Below are 23,860 nucleotides of genomic sequence, written 5' to 3'. Positions count from 1 at the left end.
ACGCTGGATATTTGAGTAATGTGTCTTTCAGGCACGTATCAGCCTGGACATCTTCCAGCAGATTTTCAACACACAGCGGCATGGAGAAACAGAGTTTACCCATATTTTCCTACTGAAGAATTCAGATTAGCATCGTGTAACCGAGCCAGTGTTTGTTTGAGTTTTTTCGTATTGAAACAGACTCGGAGCCTCGTACGGTTTTGTCAACTAATATTTGTTCAATAAGATTTTTCTTTTTGACTGAAAGCTGCTGGGAAGATAAGTCGGGGACCGCGACATTTACCACAGTCACTGTGTGTTCGGAGCGTAGTACAGATAAACCGTTTCAAGAAAATAGTGCAAAGGTAAAGGCTGTAAGGGGGAGTTAGTTACAAAGGCAAGAATATTTGTATTCAGTATATCCCTATTAAAAAAGGAAAGGCAGACTTTTGAAACGTATTTACGTCATAATTTTTTTATTACTTGGGATAATTGTTATTATATTTGTATGTCGTTTTAATTTTATCCTTAGGGGATGCCAAATGTGTTTTGCGCTCGCCTTCAGTGTTCTGCAGACGGATCGTATTGCGTAATGCTGAAATGGATGAAACGGCCCGCATTATGACTGATCTCCAGATCCTTTTTTTTTAAAGCTTGTTTTTCAAGATGTTTTTTTTTTTTTTTTTCTTCCAAGTTGCCCAAATCCCTCTGCCTTGCAACATCACAAGCATAGTTCAGTTCTGTAGTGTAGAGCCAGACGTTGGAGATGTGAGGCGTGCACGCTGTGTGTATTAAACTCATTCCACCGCTCACTCACACTTATAACCTTGCTGCGATATGCAAACATGCTAATCCACTGCCGTAAGAGCAAACATACAGTGTGCTCTGACCTGTTTACATAGTTAAGTCTGATTTATAGCGGTGTTTCTTTTTCTTTCTTTCTTTCTTTCTTTCTTTCTGTCTGTCTGTCTATCTTCTGTCTGTCATTTATATACCACACTTTCACAAGGCAGCAAAGCTAACTGTAGCAGTAGCTCTTCTGTTGTCACATAGATTTATTACACAAGGGTTAGTGGTGGCTTTCTGGTTAAGGTGTTGAGGTTGTGGCCAGAAGGTTGTGAGTCCATGGACAGCTTGATGGTTTGACTGTATTCTGGCTCAGCTGTCACTGGGAGAAAATTAATAACTGCATTTATATATATATATATATATATAAAAAATATGTATGCAGTTGCAATCAAAATTATTCAACCCCCCGTTGCAAATCAGGTTCATTGCCAAAATTTACAGACTTTCAGCTGTTTGCAGTGAACAAATCAAACAAAAGCAACTGTAATAATTCAACACAACACATGCTTCAAGTTTCCCGAAATTCAACCGAAAATGCAACTAATAATGATTTCTGCAGTCTCAAAATTATTCAACCCCTTCACGGTAAGCATCTTTAGTACTCAGTAGAGCACCTTTTTGCTGCAGACAAGATGCATAGCTTCTGGCAGCGTTCCTGAGGAATATTAGCCCATTCCTCATGAGCAATGGCCTCCAGTTCAGTAATATTCTTGGGTTCGTGTGCTGCAACCGCCTTCTTCAAATCCCACCAGAGATTTAATATGGGGTTCAAGTCAGGTGACTGTGATGGCCCTGTTGAATCTTCCAGGACGACTTCTGCAACCAAGCCTTGGTGGAATCTGAGGTGTGCTTGGGATCATTGTCCTGGTGGAAGGTCCAATGACGCCCAAGCTTCACCTTCCTCACAGACGGCATGACGTTTTCTCCTAGGAATTCGCGGTACTTCAATGAATCCATCTTGCTTTCCACATGCCGCAGGTTTCCAGTGCCAGAGGATGCAAAGCAGCCCCAGAGCATCACCGAGCCACCACCATGCTTCACTGTGGACAGAGTGTTCTTTCTTCATTCTTCTAATGAAGCTCTTGATTAGTTGCATCAGGTGTGCTTGAGACCATACCTGTTTTGCATATTTGTGCTGTTGTGAGGGATTCTATTCAGGGTGTTGAATAATTTTGAGGCTATATAATGCATACACACACCGCTGAGTGATCGCTCACACTTACTGTAGTGCTACAACTCTGTAAAACAATGAGCTGTTTGAGTTCAGAGACCAACCCAAAAGCCATGTGGTTCTTCAGTACCGGTACCTGACACTATAGTATAATATTGATATTGTGATAAAAGATTACATAGATATCGTTGGTATGGTGATGTATTTTTTTAAACGTTTTTAATAATTACAAATTAAATGGTACTAAATGGATGCTATTGATTTGACATAATTTTTTTTATGTACTCTGATTGGTCTTTGCAGGCATTAAAGAAAAGTATGATCAAACTCAGTATAACTTTCTGTTTATTTTCCTACTGTTTTGCGGACAGTTTGTTAGCTAAATTATATATATCGTGATGCACACCGTGTACCGTAGGAATGTCCTCAAGTATTGTGATATGATATTTCGGTCATATCGCCCCAGCCCTACCTGACAGCCTGGGTTATGATGTGATAGCTGTCTGAACCTGCATACTTGGGCACTAGATCAGGGGTTGTCAACAGGTCAGCCATGATCCAGATTCAGACCCAGCAAAGTATTTCACCGGACCAAACTGAGATGTTACGAATCGCCGGAGGGAACTTCAATTCCCAGCAGCCACTGCACCGCACTGCATCACGGTCACATGACCACCCACACCTGAATGTCATCCCAGTTAACGAGCACCAGTCTGTTTGCACCTCACTCTTTGTCTGGATTTGTTTGTCTCAGGTTGTCACGTTATGCTCTTCCGTGCCCCAAGTATCGGTTTATGTTTATTTTCCTTGTTTACGTATGCTTAGTGTCTTCTGTGTTTGGTCTGAACTCAGATTAAACTTTGAATAAATTCAGCATTGAATTTATCTGTGATGTCACACTCCACAGTAGCGGTTAATGAAAGTAGACACTCAGGGCTTGAAGAATTTGCAGTTTTTCCATAAATATTTGCTTTTACCTAGCCTCCTAGGTTTAAATGTTATTTGGTTGTGGAAGTTGTATACTGTGTTTTCCTATCAAAAAAGCTTTAGTTGTGCTGTCCGTTTTATCTCTGGACCAATGTTATTGTAGAGATGTGTGAATTATTTGCCCAAAAAGGAGCTCACACCCCTCCAATTTCCCATTGCCCTGCTCACAAGCAGCTAAACACAGTCACGGTACTCTACACACAGAAACCCAACAGAGTCTTGACTTGATAACAGACTTGCAGCGATAAAATGATTTATTTGTTTATACTGATTGAAAATGTCCAATAGGTTTGATTTCCATTCTGCCGGCCGAGCAGAACGCCAGTGTGCTGCTAGAAAGGGTTCAAGAATGTCATAAGTTCATCTGTTTATAGTCACATTTAAAGTTATAAAGTAAAGTGAATACGACGATGCAGCTTGTTCTGTAGCCTAGAAACTGGAAAGAGCGAACTCTTCCGTTGTGAAGACGTGTCTGAAATCTTAAAGGAACAGCTATGACTGTTACAAAACACTGACACTGGAGACTCCTTCCTGAGTTGTTAAACGTGTCATTCCAGGAGACCCAAACAGACGAAGAAGAAGAGGAAGAGGAGGATGAAGAAGGCGAGAGGGAGGAGGAAGAGGACAGGAAGGCGGAAAAGACTAGAGTACCAGCTCAGCTGTGCGCTCGTCTCAAAGCCACAGCTCAGCGTTTCCTCCACAACATGGGCAGAGTACTGGCCGTCACGCTGCTGGGGCTGGCTGGTGAGAAACAACACACCTACACGCTAATGGAGAATGCACACTTATGGAATGCGTATGCAGAGAATGCATACAGTGTGTATTGAACCTGTACACAGAGAGCGCACACACATTGAGACATACATATGGAGAGTATGCATATTTTTAGAACATGCCTTTTGTATTTATATTTATAACATGTACGGTATATTTAGCATGTATGGAGCATATAGAAAACACCGATGTGCAACATATCAAGAGTACACCAAAACGCTCTCAGTGTTTTGGACATGTATTATCCTTAAGGATGTAATGTACTCCGTAACGTTACTAATATTAAATCAAAGTTAATGAAGGAATAAAAAACAATGGGGCGTGCTGTTAGGAGAATGATCAGTGGCTACGTTTGCACGCACATGTAATTCTGTGTAAGATCTATATCCGGGTTGTAGCCATATTCCGAATACGATGTTTATATGCGTACAGGCATCGGAGTATTCCTGTATAGACGATTGTTGTAAGTTTGCCCGAGTTGCAATTCCTAAATACCTCGCCGACAGCTAAGCATCTGTTCGCACCCACAATTCCTTGCAGAGAGAGCATGCGCATAGATCTCCTTTCAGTGGATTTTCTGAATAAGGTGTTTACATGCAACAAATCTCTGATTAAAACAGGAATATTCTAGGGGTGGGAATCTTAATTTGGGGAATCAGAATACAGTCTTAATCTGAATCGGGCAATTGGATCATGGCATTTACGTAACACAATACTAATCAGAATATTCCCAAATTCAGATTAATACTGGAATATAGATGTGCGTGTAAACGTAGTCACTAACAGGGTGGTGATGCAACCTGACACACAGTTTCTGTTACTACCCGAAATTGATACTTTCTCAATAACAGCACATACTGAAGTGTTTTATTCTTCTTATACCACCAGTAAAAAAAAAAAAAAAAAAACTGGATTAATAAAAAAAAAAATAATCATAATTTATAGTTGCATTTAAAGCAACAAGATTATCAGGTTCAGCTTATCAATTATGTTACGGCAGCTACAAACATTCGTTCCTTCCCCAGAAACTTAAAAAAAAAAAGATTTCTCTTGACAAAATGCAGCTTTACCACTAACAGTTACAAAGCGCCAACACTGGAGACTACATTCATAAACGTTAAATCAACGTCTCCTCACAGCAAAATGTCTCCATAGCAACATTTACACACTTTGTATAATCTGTTTATGTGGAGCATCCAGTCACTGTATATTATGAATTGTTACTATAGAAACAGGACGGTATTAGAACTTGCACATTAATATAAACCTGTATTTGTAAAATCCTTGTAGTTTGCACTACTGTCAGAGCTGCTGCTGTAGAAATCTAATCAACACCAATCAGATTGGAGAATTCTCCAGTGCTGTGGTATAATAACAAGCATCGCAGGTGTCCATTGCTAGCGTTAATTTATTGTCAGCAGAGTTATGTGCCTGTTGTTGTTGTTGTTGTTGTTGTTATACAGTAATGGTAACGGTAATGATAAACACGGTTTATGATATATTGACTACTACATTTTAACATCTCCAGGTCAAGACGTTTGTGAAAAACAAACTCCAGAAGCATAATATTTAAGCTTAAACTTCCTCTTTGGTTGTGTTACAGTCTACATGTGACAAATGTTTACTTTTGATTGATGACTCTATGTAAAATAAGATCAACAAAATGGCCCTGATAATCTGATTCAGTTGATGTACAAGTACTGAAGATTATTCAAATTTCCTGTACGTCCGTGTTTAAAATAACTGAGCGATTATTTGCTTGAAAAATATTTATTTATCCGCATGTGATGTTCTGCACAGGTATCACATTGCCCTCGGCGTTCTCCTCCGTCTACTTCCTGCTCTTCATCATCGTGTGTACCTGGTGGGCCTGCCACCTTCCCATCAGCCACCTGGGCTTCAACGCACTGTGTGTGATGGTGGGCTTGTTCACAGCGGGGCACTTGGTGTGCTTGTACTTGTACCAGAGTACGGTGGCACAGAACTTCCTCACCCCGAGCAGCCTGTGGGCCAGGTACGCTTTAGCACTACGCACTCCTCCAACCACATCACTGCTGCTCTGCTGAATGACTACAACACACTGACATTATTTCCTCCACCAAACCTACACATGAAACAAATCCACCAGTTTGCGTCTGATTATTGGGAACTTCTGGCTAATTCTTCTTGGCCGTAATTCCTTTCCCTAAAACGTTACAAAGCTAACTGATATTAGAAATATTCTGATTGTTGGTGTTTGATGGCAAATGTCTAACATGTCTAACCAATGACCTAAAACATTATCAGATTTTCTCACAAGTCCTGAAAATACATAAAGAGAAATAAATTATTGGATAAATTGAGGAAAATGATCCAATATTACATATCTGTGAGTGGCAAAAGTATGTGAACCTTTTCTTTCAGTATCTGGTGTGACCCCCTTGTGCAGCAATAACTGCAACTAATCTATTCCGGTAACTGTTGATCAGTCCTGCACATCGGCTTGGAGGAATTTCAGCCCGTTCCTCAGTACAGAACAGCTTCAACTCTGGGATGTTGGTGGGTTTCCTCACATGAACTGCTTGCTTCAGGTCCTTCCACAACATTTCTATTGGATTAAGGTCAGGACATTGACTTGGCCATTCCAAAACATCACCTTTATTCTTCTTTTACCATTCTTTGGTAGAACGACCCATGTGCTTCGGGTCGTTGTCTTGCTGCATGACCCACCTTCTCTTGAGATTCAGTTCATGAATTCTCTGGTGTAATTCAGAATTCATTGTTCCATCAATGATGATGAGTCGTCCTGGCCCACATGCAGAAAAACAGGCCCAAACCATGACACTACCACCACCATGTTTTACAGATGGGACAAGGTTTTTATGCTGGAATGCGGTGTTTTCCTTTCTCCAAACATAACGCTTTTCATTTAAACCAAAAATTCTATTTTGATCTCATCCACCCACAAAACATTTTTCCAGTAGCCTTCTGGCTTGTCCATGTGATCTTTAGCAAACTGCAGAAGGGCAGTAATGTTCTTTTTGGAGAGCAGTGGCCCCCTCCTTGCACCCCTGCCACGCACACCATTGTTCAGTGTTCTCCTGATGGTGGACTCGTGAACATTAACATTAGCCAATGTGAGAGGTCTTTAGTTGCTTAGAAGTGACCCTGGGTTCCTTTGTGACCTCAGGCGCTATTATACGTCTTGCTCTTAGAGTGATCTTTGTTGGTGGACCACTCCTGGGGAGGGTAACACTGGTCTTAAATTTCCTACATTTGTACACAATCGGTCTGACTGTGGATTGTCCAAACTCTTTAGAGATGGTTTTGTAAACTTTTCCAGCATGATGAGCACCAACAACTCTTTCTCTGTGGTCCTCAGAAATCCCCTTTGATCACGCCATGATACACTTCCACAAACATTTATTATGAAGGTCAGACTTTAACAGAGCCCTTTTCTTTAAATAAAACAGAACGCTCACTCACACCTGATTGTCATTCCATTGATTGAAAACACCTGACTAATTTCACCTTCACATGAACTGCTAATCCTAGAGGCTCACATACTTTTGCCACTCACAGATATGTACTATTGGATCATTTTCCTTAATAAATAACTGGCCGAGTATAATATTTTTGTCTCATTTGTTTAATCGGGTTCTCTCTGTCTACGTTTAGGACTTGTGTGAAAATCTGATGCTGTTTTAGGTCATATGTATGCACGTATATAGAAAATTCTAAAGTGTTCACAAACTTTCAAGCACCACGGTAGGTCCTCACTTTCAGTTGGGTCGCAGTGTGGTCCAGCACACACAGCACAGTTCATAATCCGGATCACCACCACTTGTATAGAGCATACTGTATTTCATATCACATGACCATGATTAGTAATGCTATTAGTGCTTTTCTCTGTATTCTTCATATTGTCTTCCTATCGCTCAGTTCCTAAACATTTCTAAACGTGTATTTGCTGGCTTTACAGCAGCTGAGAAATTAATTACAGTGTGTTGGAAATCATCCCACTCTCTTTGAAATAGACATAGGATATGTTGGATGTCATATAAATGGATCTTTCAGCAGCTAGAATTAATGGTGCTAATGGGATACCCTTATAGTGCTATTGTGTTAGTGTTATTTTTACCTTTGCAGCTTTTACACAGAGCTAGGCCTGCACCAAGTAAAATTGTATTTCTCTCCCCACGTCCTGGTGTCACCTACATTCTGCCACTCATAATTCAAAGAAAAAAAAAAAAAACACCACTCGCTCATAATATGTACGTGTGTGTTATGTAAATGTGAGATGTATGGGAACGAAGAGGCAGCGTGTGATGAATGTAGGACGATGTGTCACGTATAAGTGTGGGTGGGTGTAGGGATCAGCACATTTAGCTGGGAATGTTCCGGATCGTTTATTTTCTCTGGTGTGTGTGAAGGGAGCAGGGATTGACAGGAAGTAAAGTTCTGTGGGAAGTCCCCTAGCCGTCAGGGTTCTGTGCCATCCTGGCAGACCTCTGACGCATGAAGCTTAGAAATGGCTTCAAAAACACACACACACACACACACACACACACACACACAAACTCTGTTTGACTGGCTGTGTGTGTGTCGTGTCGTCAGGCTGCCAGCTATGTGCATCTCCTTAATTTTGTACTGATACGAAGGTGATGATGGACGTCAGGCACAGATTGCAAAATAGTTCTGCAAAATTACACACACACACACACAGGCATCATTCTAACCTGAAGCTTCTGTTTTTCTCCAGGCTTTTTGGCCTTAAGGATATCATTAGCCCTTTTAATTGCTCCTCCCACTCTGATGAACTCTTGTTCAACACACGGCATGATTGGCCTGTTTACGTCAATCCAGGCATCCTCTTTCTTCTCTACATCACCGTCGTAACAGTCCTGAAGATCAGCAGTCGTGATTACCTAGAAAAGGTAGCTTTCACACTTTTTTTTTTTTTTAAACTGAATCACAACCACCATTTTACCTTTACCTGGTGCTTATTAGTGTATGATGTGATTGGTTTTACAGAATAAGGGCGTGGGAGAGGAGGTGGAGCTAATGCCATGGGGGGAGGGCCGAATAACCCCTGAAGATGACACTAAGGTGGGTCCACAAACATACAAGGCCTGGCTAACTCATTTAATGCATTCATTTTTTAAAAAAAATTATTTAATCAGAAAAATAAACACAACTGCACGAGTATGATGTTTTTACTGCTACAGTGAACGCTCTCAGAAGCACTCCACTGTTGTACAGAGATTGTACAGCACACACTGATTTCAGTTTAAACTTGAGTTTTTATTTCCTACACAGTGCTGGGTCAGTGTAAATGTCTCCAAGTAGTGTTTGATGCAGGAATAATTGATTTCTTATTGAAGAAATTCAGCATGAGTGCAGTATGGCTTTCTGTTCACTGTACTTGCTACAAAGGATAAAACCTCATTTGTGCACTACATGCACCAAGACAGCATGGAGGAAATCCAGATTGTTGTCATGGTTGTGATGGAACCTACTGCATTCGATCCAGTACTCACTGCTCGGCCGTTGATCCAGTACGTACTGATCGGTATCAGTGTGTAGTATGAATACAATCCGGATGTACTACATCATCCATGCTGGCATTGTCCTGTGACCTACAAATTAAAAAAGAGCCAACGTGCTGCCTTCAGCCATTTTTGGTTCTGACAGCTTTTCCGTGCCAGTCCCGTTGCCTTATGGGATAGCACAGTGTGCATTACTTCCCTACTGCAGTATCTCAGCAGAAGCGGTAGGTCATCCGGGTATTTCTCGCCTACTGATTTATGAATACCGAGAATTCGGACGTACTGCTTTTCGCCTGCCGTATAGTACGGTAGTAGGGACGTTCATACGCAGCCATAGTTTCATGCACATCAGTTTCGAACAGTGATTGTGTTTTTGGAGGTGTCTTGATCTTAGGAATTAATGCACACCAGACAGCCGGCCAGTCAGAGGTGGCTTTTCTGTGGTCACAGACAGCATTTGAGATTCAAGATTCAAGATCTTCATCGTCATATGTACTTGGTACAATGAAATTCTTATTTTACCCTGTCCAGACAGCAGGGTAAAAGGGCATAAGAAAACAATTCAGACACAAAAAAGACACCAATAAGTGTCTGCTGGAAATTGTTACATGTAATTAAATTTTTTATTTAAAAAAAAATAATAATAATCATATTACACCTACCCTGTCCAGGGTGTCCCCCACATTGGGCCTGGAGTTCCCTGGGATAGGCTCCAGCCCCCCCACCCCCACCCTGTGTAGGATAAGTGGTATGGAAAATGAATGGATGGATATTACACCTTTTATAAGGAGACAAAGCCTTTTTTCCTGCACAAGCTATTTATACATACAGTTTAGAAGACATACTTTTCAATTGGCTTAGGCTAGACAACTACAAGTAGAATATGGGATGTTATTCAAACAGTGAAATTTGTTCTGCCGGCCGTAAGTTAATTTAGCATTAAATTTAAGGGTTTTTCATAATGGGAAAAGTAATATCGCATTTTAAAAACCCATACTGTAGGCCTTAGACATCATGATGCATCACAATGCATAAAGAATTGTTTTATAATTGCATCTTGGCATCCTGAATTGAAATGTAATTGGAAAAAAAAAAAGCGGGGAAGTGCACATTCCTATCTTTAGTCACAATATTAATAGAGACAGCAGCAGTAGATCATGCAGAATGGGTCTGCTTCTGTCTGAATGGCATGCTCAGAGGTTTGCGTCTTAATAGCATTAACTATTGTATAACAGTATACTAGAACAATGGAAATTTCCATTACGGAGCTTGTTTCCGTAATTATTGCAGCTTCGCTTGAATATTTAATTGCTTTGTGCTGTGTTTCTGTTTAAATGATCTGATTTTTTTTATTATTATTATTATAGCGAATGTTGCTGGCTACAGGTGAAAGTCCTGAGCAGGAAACAGACACCAGCGGTGCCAAAGCCCACGGCACAAACGGTTCCAGCCAACATGACCTAGGTAAATCTGTGTGTTTCTACCAGACAGAGATTCAGCAGTGTATTCGGGACTCTGTGTGTCTAGTGATGCTAATGCACACAGATGCGCTGTGACACACGAGGTTCAGTTTACAGGGAGTGAATATTTATGCTCATTAAGCTTTAATGACGAGGCCTGTTACAGAAACGGTTACAACGAGTTATGACTGTAACTCAGTTTACTGTAATGGTACAAGATCAGTTTCTGGACCTTTGCACCTCTAAATCTGTAGAGAGAGCTCCAGAATTAATGGCACCCTTGGTGAAGATGGGTAAAATAGAAAATAAATTTTTAGTGTGAAATTAAGGTAAGACGTGTGTGTGTGTGTGTGTGTGTGTGTGTGTGTCAGGTCCCAGCTCAGAGACAGTGCAGCAGCAGCAGCAACAGCAGCAGCAGGACAGTCCTGTACGTTTAGTGTGGAGGATGATCATGCAGCAGAGTTACGTCTGTGCTCTCATCGCCATGATGGTAACGTCCTCATCATGTTTTTTTTTTTATCAGCCTCCTACGTTCTGTATGTAAAGTAAAACATACTATTGATAATACCTGCATTTCGGCAGTTATGATGGATATATGAATATATATGCAGGTATGGAGCATCACCTACCACAGCTGGTTGACGTTTGTGCTGCTCTTATGGGCGTGTGTGATCTGGATGCTGCGAGCACGCCGCCGCTTCGCTATGCTCTGCTCACCCTTCATCCTGCTGTATGGGCTTGGCCTATGCTGCCTGCAGTACGTCTGGGCCATGGACCTGGAGCACGAACTGCCAAAGCACTTGGGTTACATGAGCCTGAAACAGATGGGACTTGACCAAGCGCCTTATCCCTGCCTACGCCTGGGAGCCATGGTGAGGGCTTCTGAGAAACCCAGTTTACTGTGCTGCGGTGACTGACTTTCATTAGGAATGAATCATACACATGAATAGTATTACTGTTAGTAATAACCATAGTACACACTCATGCATGTAGTGCACTGTCTGATGAATCACGTTTATGCCCATACCACACTGATTATTGTGTGTCCCTAAAACACCCAGGAACTATAAGGCTTGCTCATCAAAGATCAAAGCAAGAGGGAGTAAAATCACCCAAAACTTTTAATATATAAATGATAAGTTGCTTGGAAAGAGTGGTTTAAAAAAAGACAAAGAAAAAAGCTACAGGAGCTCCTCTACTTTTACCCCCACAGCAAGACATTTAGCTTCTATAAATGTGCACATTAAACACCCTCAAACATACACGCCTCTACCCCTTTCACTGAAAAACCGATGTTGCATGGATCTCTATTTGCGTATTGGAACCTGATTATCTTTTTTATTTTCTGACTCATATATTTTAATGCCTTCCTGCCACAGATTCAATCCTAACTCAGGTTTTCTAATGAGATTTTCAGCTTCCTCTGTTTCTTAAAACGATTTGGCAAAACTGCCAGAGTGAACATTTTCAAACTTTGTCCAGTCTGCACATTCAAATGAGCTTTAAAAAAATGACTTCCCCCAAAAGACGTAAAAAGGTTCATCATGGCTTTAAAAGCCACTCATGATCCGTCTCAAACGTTGGGTCTCGTCAGTGTTTTAAATGAAAACGCTCATTCATTTAGAAAGTCCTGATCTTAAATAACGAATATGTATCCTGCCGCTAAGGTAACATAACCACGATGTATAAAAAGTGCTTCTCACTCCATTTCTTGCCCAGCTGCTGTTCACGCTGACGTTCTGGCTGCTTTTACGACACTCGGTAAAGGATAAGTTTGGGAGGAAGAAGAAGCAGAACGTCCCACTCGAGGAGGTCACCACTGGAGGTGAGAGAGGCGACTGAACTCCACTCCACACCTTCTCATACTCACTCCTTTAATCAACACGTGTAAAAGAGGCCACGTGCTGGTTTGAAGAAAATCAAATCTCCGGGTGGTTCCTTGATACGGTCGAACTTTTTGAGTTTCATGGACTCATGCTGAGGATAATTAAAAAAAAAATCAATAAGCTCTGTTTCCTGTGTTAGTCCCATGTAAGCATTTCAAAACACGTGAACATGACACTCTCTCTCTCTCTCTCTCTCTCTCTCTCTCTCTCTCTCTCTCACTCTTATCCTCCAGAGAGCATGGGCCAGGATGACTCCACTCTAAAGCTGCTGGGAAGAGTGGTGATGAGTCTTTATGCTAAGTACTGGATCTACGTGTGTGGAGGGATGTTCATCATGGTCAGTTTTGCCGGGAGGCTGGTGGGCTACAAGATCGTCTACATGCTGCTGTTTCTGCTCTGCATGTGCCTCTTCCAGGTAAAACCACACATCCTGCTTACTATAACAGTGTACTAACTAGGCCACGATGTTTTTTTATTCTGTTCAAAATTATGCAAACACTAACAGTAAGTAAGCAGCTGCTACTACTACCACTGCTGCTATTCATAATAATAATAATAATATCATTGTCATTGATGATCTCTCGCTGTCTCTCTGTCTCTGTCTCTGCAGGTGTACTACTCTCTATGGAGGAAGCTACTAAAGCCATTCTGGTGGTTGGTGGTGGCCTACACCATGTTGGTGCTTATTGCCATCTACACCTACCAGTTTGAGGACTTTCCAGACTACTGGAAGAACTTCACCGGCTTCACAGAGGATCAGTACGCTATATAACCTTATTTACTTGTCCAAACAGCAGATATTACTTAGCTGACACTAGTGAGACGGGCGTTGGACCTGTGCACACGTGCAAGGCAAGATGTGAAAGATTGTTGTGCACACGGCTATAAATAAAATTGTCAAATATTTGCACAAATCTCCTTGATGTATTTGGAGTGTCTTTTGATAATGTATGTGTGTGTCTGTCTATGTCCGTCTATGTCCATGTGCGAGAGCATTGTGTGTGTCAGAGTGCCCTCAACTAATTTTGGCGCCCTCTGTAAATATGAGCAAAGAAGGCTGTGAAAATTTGTCTTTGTTGTTTAACCTTTTGTTAAAATAATTCACAAAAATACTCTGCTCTTATGGATATCAAACAATTGCAAACAAAACACAGGTTTATCCAAAAAAAAATATTGTTAAATATCGGTGTGCAACAATTATTGGCACCCTTTTAGTCAATACTTTGTGCTACCTCCCTTTGCCAAGATAACAGCTCTGAGTCTTCTCCTATAATGCCTGATGAGGTTGGAGAATACATGGCAAGGTATCTGAGAGCATTCCTCCATAGAGAATCTCTCCAGATCCTTCAGATTTCGAGGTCCACGCTGGTGGACTCTCCTCTTCAGTTCACCCCACAGGTTTTCTATGGGTTTCAAGTCAGGGGACTGGGATGGCCATGGCAGAACCTTGATTTTGTAGTCAGTAAACCATTTTTGTGTTGATTTTGATGTATGTTTTGGATCATTGTCCTGCTGGGAGATCCAACCACGGCCCATTTTAAGCTTTCTATCAGAGGCAGTCAGGTTTTCATTTAATATCTGTTGATATTTGATAGAGTCCGTGATGCCGTGTATCCTAACAGAATGTCCAGGGCAGAAAAACAGCCCCAAAACATTAAGGAGCCACCCCCATATTTAACCGTGGGCTTGAGGTACTTTTCCATATGGCTATCACTCTGTGTGCCAAAACCACCTCTGGTGTTTATTGTCAAAAAGCTCTATTTTGGTGTCATCTGACCATAGAACCCGATCCCATTTGAAGTTCCAGTAGTGTCTGGCAAACTGAAGATGGTGGAGTTTGTTTTTGGATGAGAGTAGAGGCTTTTTTCTCGAATCCCTTCCAAACAACTTGTGGTGATGTAGGTGATATCGGATTGTAGTTTTGGAGACTTTCTGACCCCAAGACACAACTAACTTCTGCAATTCTCCAGCTGTGATCCTTGGAGATTTTTTGGCCACTCGAACCGTCCTCTTTACAGTGCGTTGAGACAATATAGACACACGTCCAATTCCAAGTTGATTCATATCATTTCCAGTTGACTGGAACTTCTTAATTATTGCCCTCATTGTGGAAACGGGCATTTTCAATGCTTCTGCTATTTTCTTATAGCCACTTCCCATTTTGTGAAGCTCAACAACCTTTTGGCACACATCACAGCTATATTCCTTGGTCTTACCCATTGTTGTGAATGACTGAGGGAATTTGGCCTATGTGTTACCTCATATTTATACCCCTGTGAAACAGGAAGTCACGGTTGAACAATTTCCTGTTCATAGTCACCCAGGTGTACTAAAAAAAATGTAAATATCAGTGGGACTATACTTCAAATATATTTTTCTCATATGAATTCATAGGGGTGCCAATAATTGTTGCACACCTATATTTAACAAAGATATATATTTTTGGATAAACCTGTGTTGTGTGTGCGATTGTTTGATATCCCTGAGAGCAGAGTAATTTTGTGAATTTTTCAAACACAATATCAAAAGGTTGAACAATAAAGACAATTTTTCACAGCCTCTTTGCTCATATTTACCAAGGGTGCCAATATTAGTGGAGGGCGCTGTAAACTTGTCAGTGTGTTTCCCTTCATGTCACTGACATCTGCATGTTTCTGCCCTCCAGACTTGGAGATATTGGCCTCGAGACGTTTAAGCTGTCCGAGCTGTTCAGCAGTATTCTGATTCCAGGCTTCTTCTTGTTGGCCTGCATCCTGCAGCTGCACTACTTCCACAAGTCCTTCATGAAGATCACAGACCTGGAGCACGTCACACCTCTGCACAGGCACGACCTGTATCTCTCATCTCTCACTGCTGATCAGTGCGCTAACAAACAAACGCTTAGTCTGGATAATTGCAAGAACAAACTGTATTTATATAGCACTATTCAAAGCATCCCAATAAGTCTATGAGCGCATAACTGGCTCCATCTGCACAGGCCAGGTTTTTAAATAGTACATCATGTTAATCTTACAGGACCTTTGAGAGCATATGAATAATCATTCTCCTGAAAGGAAAATCCACTGAAACACATTAAATAGGTTTATATGAAAATATGTATGATATGCTTAGTGATTCTGATGCTGATTTGTTGCTTGGTGCTACGCTAGTGAGAAAGTAGAGGTTATTTACAGCTCTGATGTCACACGGGGACATAGCCCTCAATTAGCATTGTGCATCATCACAAACTCGCTCAAAAAGACACGACTTAGTGATGTAATTTGTACATAAAGATAGCAGACAAAGTCAATTTTAAAGACAGTGAATTAACCAAAAATATATGAAATATAAATAAAATATAAAGAAGTTATTCCAGCTTCAAGATGCTATTGTTTTGAGTTCTGCACTGTCTTTTTTATCCCTCTTAATATAAATAACAGTTTGCATTACAGAAACCATTTAAGCAAGTCTAATTGAGATTATAAACAATGCAGTATGCTTTAATGTGCATGCGCGTGCGATGAGACTTAGAGATGCAGGTTGCACAATGCTAAACTGGTTGTTATAAGCTTCTCTTACTTGTTCGCGTTTTGCGAAACCGTGGCCGATCAACTGCAACTGGAGTAAAGGGGACATTTTGCACACTTAATTTTATCTGAACATCTTTAGTCATATATTACAGTCATGTCAAGTCTTCCTCACAGTCCTGTAATGAAACCGTTTCAGGTGGTGTTCTGTTCGGACTCATCTGAAGTTCTTTCTTTGCCCCTAAGCGAACTCATATAAATGTGTGTTGTTTGGACATGCAGAAAGAGATCTGCCCTGAAGACGGAGGGAGGAAACTTTGCAGAGGAAGAGCTGAACACAGAGCTGGGAGATGATGAGTCAGAAGATGGAGGTCAGGCAACAAAATAGGACATACTAACATTTTGCCGTATAAGTATGATGTTGATTTCGATTCTGTATGTTCTGGACCTATTCTATACTTAATATATTTAATGCTGCATGTTTACAACTTTCCAAATTTTTTTTTAAACTCTCCCTCAGTGATGGTGCCTAGTAAGTGGGGGCTGGTGATGGACAGACTCATGGTGCTCTTTAGGAAGTTCTTCGACATCCTCACCCACGTCCAGGTTTTCCTCTGGCGTGTCCTGGAGCTCCACATCCTCAAAATTGTTGCTCTGTTTGTCATCTGGGTGGCGCTTGCAGAGGTCTCAGAATAACTATTACACTTATTATATTTGATTTATTTTACCAAAGCTCTGTTGAGTTCTCAGATCTGCTGGTTGTTGTTTAATAACAGTAGATCCAGTTCTGATTCAAACAATAGGCTTATATAAAAGAGCACCTATTATGGTTTTGAAACGCGCCTAATTTTTTTTTTCTCATACAATAGATTTACATACATCCAAGGTCAAAAAACACTTTATTGTGCTGATAATTTAAATTGCAGTGACACAAACGACTCGTTAAATGATTCATTTTAAAGGATTCATTCTAAACGCCTCCCTTCAGAGAGCATACTCTGCTGTGATTGGTCCGAGTCTCAGCTCCTTCTGTCCGGAGCAGGCGATGAAGACCAGAGGCGGGGGTTTTTGTCACAAACCTACGTAGGTTAGTACAGGAAGTATGTCTGGAATCACGAACGTCTCGTTTCAGCCTTTCAGAATCGATTCCTTCTTTTGGGAGTCAATAACCCCGTTTGTCGTGCGCTTTGATCTTTGAAACTTTGCAGACTTTTTTAAATTCACGAACAGCGATATAAAACACTACATGAAAGGTAATATTTGAAAAACCATAATAGGTGCACTTTAATGTATTCGTTGTAATGTGTTATCATTTCTATAATAAAAACCACTTCACAGGGACTTGTATGGCTAATAATGCACAAATAAACAAAAGGGTTTTTATTTTATAAGGACATGGAAGTTTTCCATAAAGAGACGTTTATGGAAGTCTCCAGGATCAGCATTTTTTTCACCATGGGGGAAAGTCTTTAGGATGGAGGAGTTTGCACTTTTTGGTTTGGTTTCAAGTACACCAAATGGAAATTGGTTGGGTTTTTTTGGACATGTTTCAACAAGCAAACATTTGATCCTCTTTGAAACGCTATCAAATGACATAAAATTGACAACTCTCACAATTTGAATGAACGAAAAACAGATCAGTCACATGGATATGTAAGTACACCTCTACATTTATCACACCTTCAAAGCCATAAAATTGAATCATGTGTTGAAGATTGGGAGTGCAGGTGGAACCTGTCTTATTTATACCCCTCTCATATCTAGTAGCTGGCGTTCCCTTTGTTATTGAGGTGTGTGGTGTCATCATGCCGAGATCTAAAGAGTTCTGTAAGGCCTTCAGATAAAAGGTTGTGGATGCCTATGAGTCTGTGAAGGGATTTAAAAAGATCTCCAGATTATTTGAAGTGCAACATTCCACTGTAAGGAACTACAAATGGCGCAGATTTGTCTTCCAATTTGTCCAGTACTGGCCGTCCCAGTAAATTCAGCCCAAGAGCAGAATGTCTGATGCAATAAGAAGTTTCAAAGAACCCGAGAATTTCATCACAGGATCTGCTCGTAAGTCTTGCAACTGTTAGTGTCAAAGTGCATACTTCTACAGTTACAAAGAGATGTACAAATTTGGTCTACATATGAGACTACAGTTCACCAATGAGCATATCGGCAAAGCCCAGGCCTTTTGGAATAATATGTTCTGGACAGACGAACCAAAGATAGAGATGTTTGGCCACAGCAATAACAGACATGTTAGGCTCTGACCAAAGACAGCTTTCCAGGAGAAGCACCTCATACCAACTGTGAAGCACGGTGGAGGAAATGTTATAGTTTGGGGTTGCTTCGCTGCCTCAGGGACTAGACAGGTTGCATTCATTGATTCAACTATGAATTCTGCATCATATCAGACTGCTTGAAGATAATGTGAGGCCATCTGTCCAGAAGTTGAAGTTGAACCAAAAGTGGACCTTTCAACAGGATAATGATCCTGAGCACACTAACAAATCCACCAAGGAACGGCTCAAAAAGAAGAAATGGAGGGTTATGGAATGGCCTAGTCAAAGCCCGGGTTTGAATCCCATTGAAATGTTGTGGGGGGGGATTTGAAACGGCCAGTACATGCAAGAAAACCCTCAAACACCTTGCAACTGAAAGAATATTGCATGGAAGAGTGGTCAATAATTCCAGCAAGCCTGGTGGATAATTATGCAAAACACCTACAAGAAGTTATTACTATTAAAGGGGGCAAAACTAGCTTCTGAGGCTAAGCGTGTACTTACTTTTTCCACAGAAGAATCTCACATCTATTGATATTTCTGTTGAATAAATGATTAAATAAGCTATTTTTCCTTGTGGTTCTGTTGAAGTATATCAACTTTATTAATAGACACGGTTTCAAAGATGATCAAATGTTTGCTTGTCCAAGTATGTCAAAAAAAGACCATTTCCATGGGGTGTACTTATTTTTTCACATGACTGTAAATGGCTAATAAGTGCAAAATGTCATTCATTAATAAATAAGTTTTTAATGGTTTGTAAATTGCTTTAGTACAAGAGGAATAAGACACTCTAAAACATTGTGATGTGATGTTACTGGAAAATAATCCATCAGCAGTTAAACTTTTATAGTTTATAACCTTTAGTGATCTCACCGAGAACAGGTTGCTTTAGTGCTGCTTTTGTGCTGTCAAAAAAAAAAAAAAAAACCCTTTGTGCTGTTTTATTTCGCAACGTGCACAAATGCAGAACAATCAAACCTGACTTTTTTTTAAAATTGTTGGCATGCTGTTTGACGCTACAGGTCTAAAATTGTAAAAATATGTTTATAGGACAGTTGCTGCCTAGAAAGACTTCATTTCACATCATTAACAATTTGTTTTATGAGGTGTTAATGTGTCTCACCACCCACACTCACTCTCTCTTGCTCTCCCTCTCTGTCACTGTGTAGCCGTCTGTGATGAACTTGGTGTTGGTGGTACTGTGGTCATTCGCGCTGCCCTTCACCCGTTTCAGACCCATGGCCTCCTGTCTGTCCACCGTCTGGGTTTGCGTCATCATCGTCTGCAAGATGCTGTACCAGCTCAGCGCCGTCAAACCCGAGGTGTACTCCAACAACTGTACAGAGGTGAGACACACGCATACCAATGTGTACCATCTCTCATTCTTGCAAACATGGATTTTAATTCTTACTCCTTCTGTCTCTATCGTTATCATCCCATAAGCTCATAAGCAAACATTTTGACATGCTCGAACACACCCACATGCTTTATTTTGTTTTCAGAGACTCATTGTTTCTGGAAGTTGACTCTGCATTGGTTTGATGCATCTCCTACCCTCTCTCTCTCTCTCTCTCTCTCTCTCTCTCTCTCTCACTCACTCACTCACTCACTCACTCACTCACTCACTCACTCTCACTCTCTCTCTCTCTCTCTCTCTCTCGTCCTTGACATTCCATTTTTCCATATCTATCTGTTTCTGTCTTCTAGCCTCTGAGTAATGAGACGAGTATGAACACTGATGAGATCCAGAACTCAATACTTTACAAAGCACCTGTAGATCCAGCCAACTGGTTTGGCTTTAGGAAGCATTCCACTGCTTTAGACTACAGTAAGGTAAGATTGGTTCTTTTGTCTTCAATTTGATCAACCGCTAGAGAGTTTTAAGGTTCTATAGCCATTGAGAAAAACTACCAAAGCAGCGTAGAGTATACAGCATTTGCCTTAAAATGTAATTTTTCCGACTACCAGTTAATGATTTCCACACGGAGTGTCAGATGAATGATGACGAATGGCAGAAAAATTTGAACGCCACCCAAATAACCGTGATAATGCAGTTTTAATGGTTCACCCCTTCACACCAGTCCAAAACTGTCAAGCACTATATCTGTCAGGCTCTTTAGCTACTCCACAAGAAAACGCAGCAGCTGTGACCCTGTCAAATTAACACGACAAACAGATGTATACGAGGAGATGACTAGTATATCATTGATTTACATTGATTTGTGGTTTGTGGCACCTCTTGATATATTCACTAGAGGTTAACCATGGATTTTACAGATACCGATAACTAACTTGGCGGTACCTGCCGATAACAGAGTAATCAAACAATACTTTTTAATGTTGATACTGAATGAAAACATAACACTCAAAGTAAAATAGTGCTGAACTTTATTACAAAAATAAATAGTATTGACTGTACCATGAAATTGTATTGTACTTTATATATATATATATATATATATATATATATATATATATATATATTTTTATATTTATATAAACTATTAATAAATATTAAAGTCAATAAAAGATATACATCCAAACTGAACCAAAAAGTAACATTCCAAATAAAAATAAAGACATCAAAAGTGCATAATAAAAAAAACAAAAAATTCAAATAACACAACAAAATGTGTCAGTGATAGTTTTTATTTCGCCTCTAGATGAAGCTCTCGAACTGTAAAATGACAGCAAACCCTTCTAAACCGCTCCAGCAATGGAAACAACCAGGATAAACTATCGGTGTGGATTTTTGCCGATAACACACGGTTCCAGCAGTCGGTTATCAATGCCGATTAATCGACCTCTAATATACACACCAAAGTAAATACCGATCCAAAATTGTAGAAATGATATTATATCAAACGTTGGCCATGCTAACAGGGAGAATATGTTTTACATGAAACTAGGAACTACTATTTTTTGTGTGTTGTAAACTGGGTTCTCTGTGCTATCAGAACCATCTGCTGGTGCTTCTGTTGCTGGTGTTTGAAGCCACAGTGTACCGGCACCAGATCCATCACTACAAGCGGGTACAGCGTTCTCCTCCTTCCATCCCAGCCATCTTCCCACAGTCCACACGTGACAAACTGGACGAGGGCCTGTTGCCCTGCATCAGATACCTGCTCAATTTCAGCTTCTACAAGTTCGGCCTTGAGGTCTGGCTCCTTCATCTCTACAATACTGTTTTCAAACCACTCTTTACAAGTCGCAGGGAATATAATGTCAAATATTTCAAAGGTATTAAATGTAAGTGTAATATAAACATCCATCAGTGTTTAAATGATCGAACAGTGATGACTGACATGAAACTGTCTGGACATGGCTTACTACGATAAAGATCATGCTTCATTAACATCCTTTGGTCTGAGATTCCTTGCCTGCTACACCAGAATTGGGAAAGTTAAATCCCATGTGTATGAACTTATTCATATAATAGAATTATCACAGTAGGCTATGCCGTTACGTTCTTCTTCTTACGTTTTTATGATTCTTTTGACTGTTGCTTGTGTTACTGGTGGTTATGGCTGCGATTTAACTTACTGCACTCCCTAGATCTGCTTCCTGATGACTGTGAATGTGATTGGCCAACGCATGAACTTCCTGGTCATTATCCACGGATGCTGGTTGGTCGCCATCATGGTGCGTCGTCGCCGCGAGGCCATCGCTCAGATCTGGTCTAAATACTGCATCTTCCTGGTCATCTTCATGATCTATCAGTACATCCTGTGTGTGGGAATACCTCCTGCTCTCTGTATCGGTTAGTCCACCTGTCAAAGATCTTCTTCATTAGGATAACCACAAATATAGGACTATGAAAGTAACAGGAAGAGATTCTCAATCTAGTTTGTGGGCTGCACAGCCAATCCAGTGTTTTTGTTCTGTTAAGACGTTTCCTAGTCAAGCTAAGACGTATCTTCTAAACATAAAGTTAGGTGTGGTGTGAGTGATATGGCTCATAACCATACGTGTTCATAATGACAAGTGACGAAGTGTCATTCGATCAGTCAGTTTCTACAGAAATACATAACTACAGCAATAGGTTGAATAATAAATCCGATTAAGACTCTCTTAGTTTATTTTAGTTTATACAAACTAATTACATTTCAATAAAGTTTATAATCCAAGTAATTGGCTCCAGTAAAATCAGTAAATACTGATCGTTTACTGTTGGCTGTCTATTGTCACCCACTTTCTAATGTCCCAGCTTTTAGCTCCTACTTTTACTTAGTCCTGACGAACCTCGATTTGAACTTTATTTTTATCAAATGAAATAAAAATGGAGACGGTCATTTTGTCATTTCAGCCCCATTTCTAGCAGAGATAAAAACAAAACAGAAAAGAGTTGAGTAAGTGTTGCTGTTTTAAAATAAAAGCAGAGACAGTATGTATATTATTTCGCCTTTATTCGTATAGATAACTGGGTAATGATTGCATGGTAAATGTTCGCTTTTAACTATTGGATTAAAGAACTCGGCTAAAAGCAACATAAATAGGAACGATAGCGAATTATATTTAACAGATGTAACAAAGCGATGATAGATGACACACAAACGTGTCCGGAGCTTAACAGTGACGAGATGAAAAACACTATAGTAGTAGTCATGATGAGCACGAGATAAACTAGGAGTGACATTAATGTCGGCGTGAAGGGTTGTTATACATTCTGGTATTGTTCTGAAGACTACTTTAATGGCATGTTTGTACAGACTACCCATGGAGATGGAAAAGCTCAGTCACTATCAACTCAGCTCTGATTAAATGGATCTACCTGCCTGATTTCTACACCATCCCCAACTCCAAGAACCTCATCGGTGAGTGAATAGCCTTCGACAGGGGTTGGAACTATCGTTGTGTCAAATTCCAATAAAGAGGACCATTACTCAGATCTAGCATTGAGTGCAGTGTGTCTTGAACTCTGTGTTTATGTGCGTACGCAGCGGACTTCCTGCTGCTAATGTGTGCCTCGCTGCAGTGGACGGTTTTCGAGAACGAGAAGAAAGAGGAATGGATAGTGATGGGAGGAGAGAATAAAGACAACCCTGATCCCATGGAGGACATGCTGTTTAATCCAGCTCCTAATTTCATCAACTGCAGGTATGGTCTCGTGACCGAGAAATGTCTACAGAAATCCAATCAAAACGAGAAATGCACTTGGGAAATGGATTCTGTATGAATCTTGGGAAATGGATTCTGTATGAATCTTGGGAAATGGATAATGCATGCACACTTCCGGTGTCCCGGTGCTGTTCAGTGAAAATTACAAATGAATGTAGCAAAAATATATTTGTGCAGTCGTTAAGCATCTTGTCTGTTCCACTGAAAGTTCAGAGGATTTTGCAGGGAAAGCACTGCTTTAGAAACTAAAACTAATTCCGATTATATCCCTTTTTTAATGCAGAATACAATGCACATACATCTGGTTGAGCATTTATTGAGTGTAACCA

The 23,860-nt window shown here is 40.4% G+C and overlaps 1 protein-coding gene across 1 annotated transcript in view; it reads left to right on the top strand.

Moving 5' to 3' along the window:
• The window catches only part of piezo1 (piezo-type mechanosensitive ion channel component 1), a 124,531-nt gene that overhangs the window by 78,262 nt on the left and 22,409 nt on the right, over positions 1-23,860 (top strand). The window contains exons 6-24 of the mRNA XM_053616840.1: positions 3,544-3,730; positions 5,561-5,774; positions 8,502-8,676; positions 8,774-8,848; positions 10,656-10,752; positions 11,120-11,238; positions 11,360-11,620; positions 12,468-12,573; positions 12,868-13,049; positions 13,245-13,393; positions 15,300-15,458; positions 16,423-16,511; positions 16,661-16,824; positions 19,583-19,759; positions 20,121-20,246; positions 21,371-21,571; positions 21,969-22,173; positions 23,123-23,227; positions 23,354-23,510. Coding sequence (XP_053472815.1) covers positions 3,544-3,730; positions 5,561-5,774; positions 8,502-8,676; positions 8,774-8,848; positions 10,656-10,752; positions 11,120-11,238; positions 11,360-11,620; positions 12,468-12,573; positions 12,868-13,049; positions 13,245-13,393; positions 15,300-15,458; positions 16,423-16,511; positions 16,661-16,824; positions 19,583-19,759; positions 20,121-20,246; positions 21,371-21,571; positions 21,969-22,173; positions 23,123-23,227; positions 23,354-23,510 — 2,948 coding nt within the window. The remainder of the gene's footprint in view (positions 1-3,543; positions 3,731-5,560; positions 5,775-8,501; positions 8,677-8,773; positions 8,849-10,655; positions 10,753-11,119; positions 11,239-11,359; positions 11,621-12,467; positions 12,574-12,867; positions 13,050-13,244; positions 13,394-15,299; positions 15,459-16,422; positions 16,512-16,660; positions 16,825-19,582; positions 19,760-20,120; positions 20,247-21,370; positions 21,572-21,968; positions 22,174-23,122; positions 23,228-23,353; positions 23,511-23,860) is intronic.

This window comes from Ictalurus furcatus, chromosome 27, assembly GCF_023375685.1.
Source record: "Ictalurus furcatus strain D&B chromosome 27, Billie_1.0, whole genome shotgun sequence".
Classification (NCBI taxonomy): domain Eukaryota; kingdom Metazoa; phylum Chordata; class Actinopteri; order Siluriformes; family Ictaluridae; genus Ictalurus; species Ictalurus furcatus.
The sequence above is the reverse complement of the archived record's forward strand: the minus strand, read 5'-3'. Positions and strand labels throughout refer to the sequence as shown.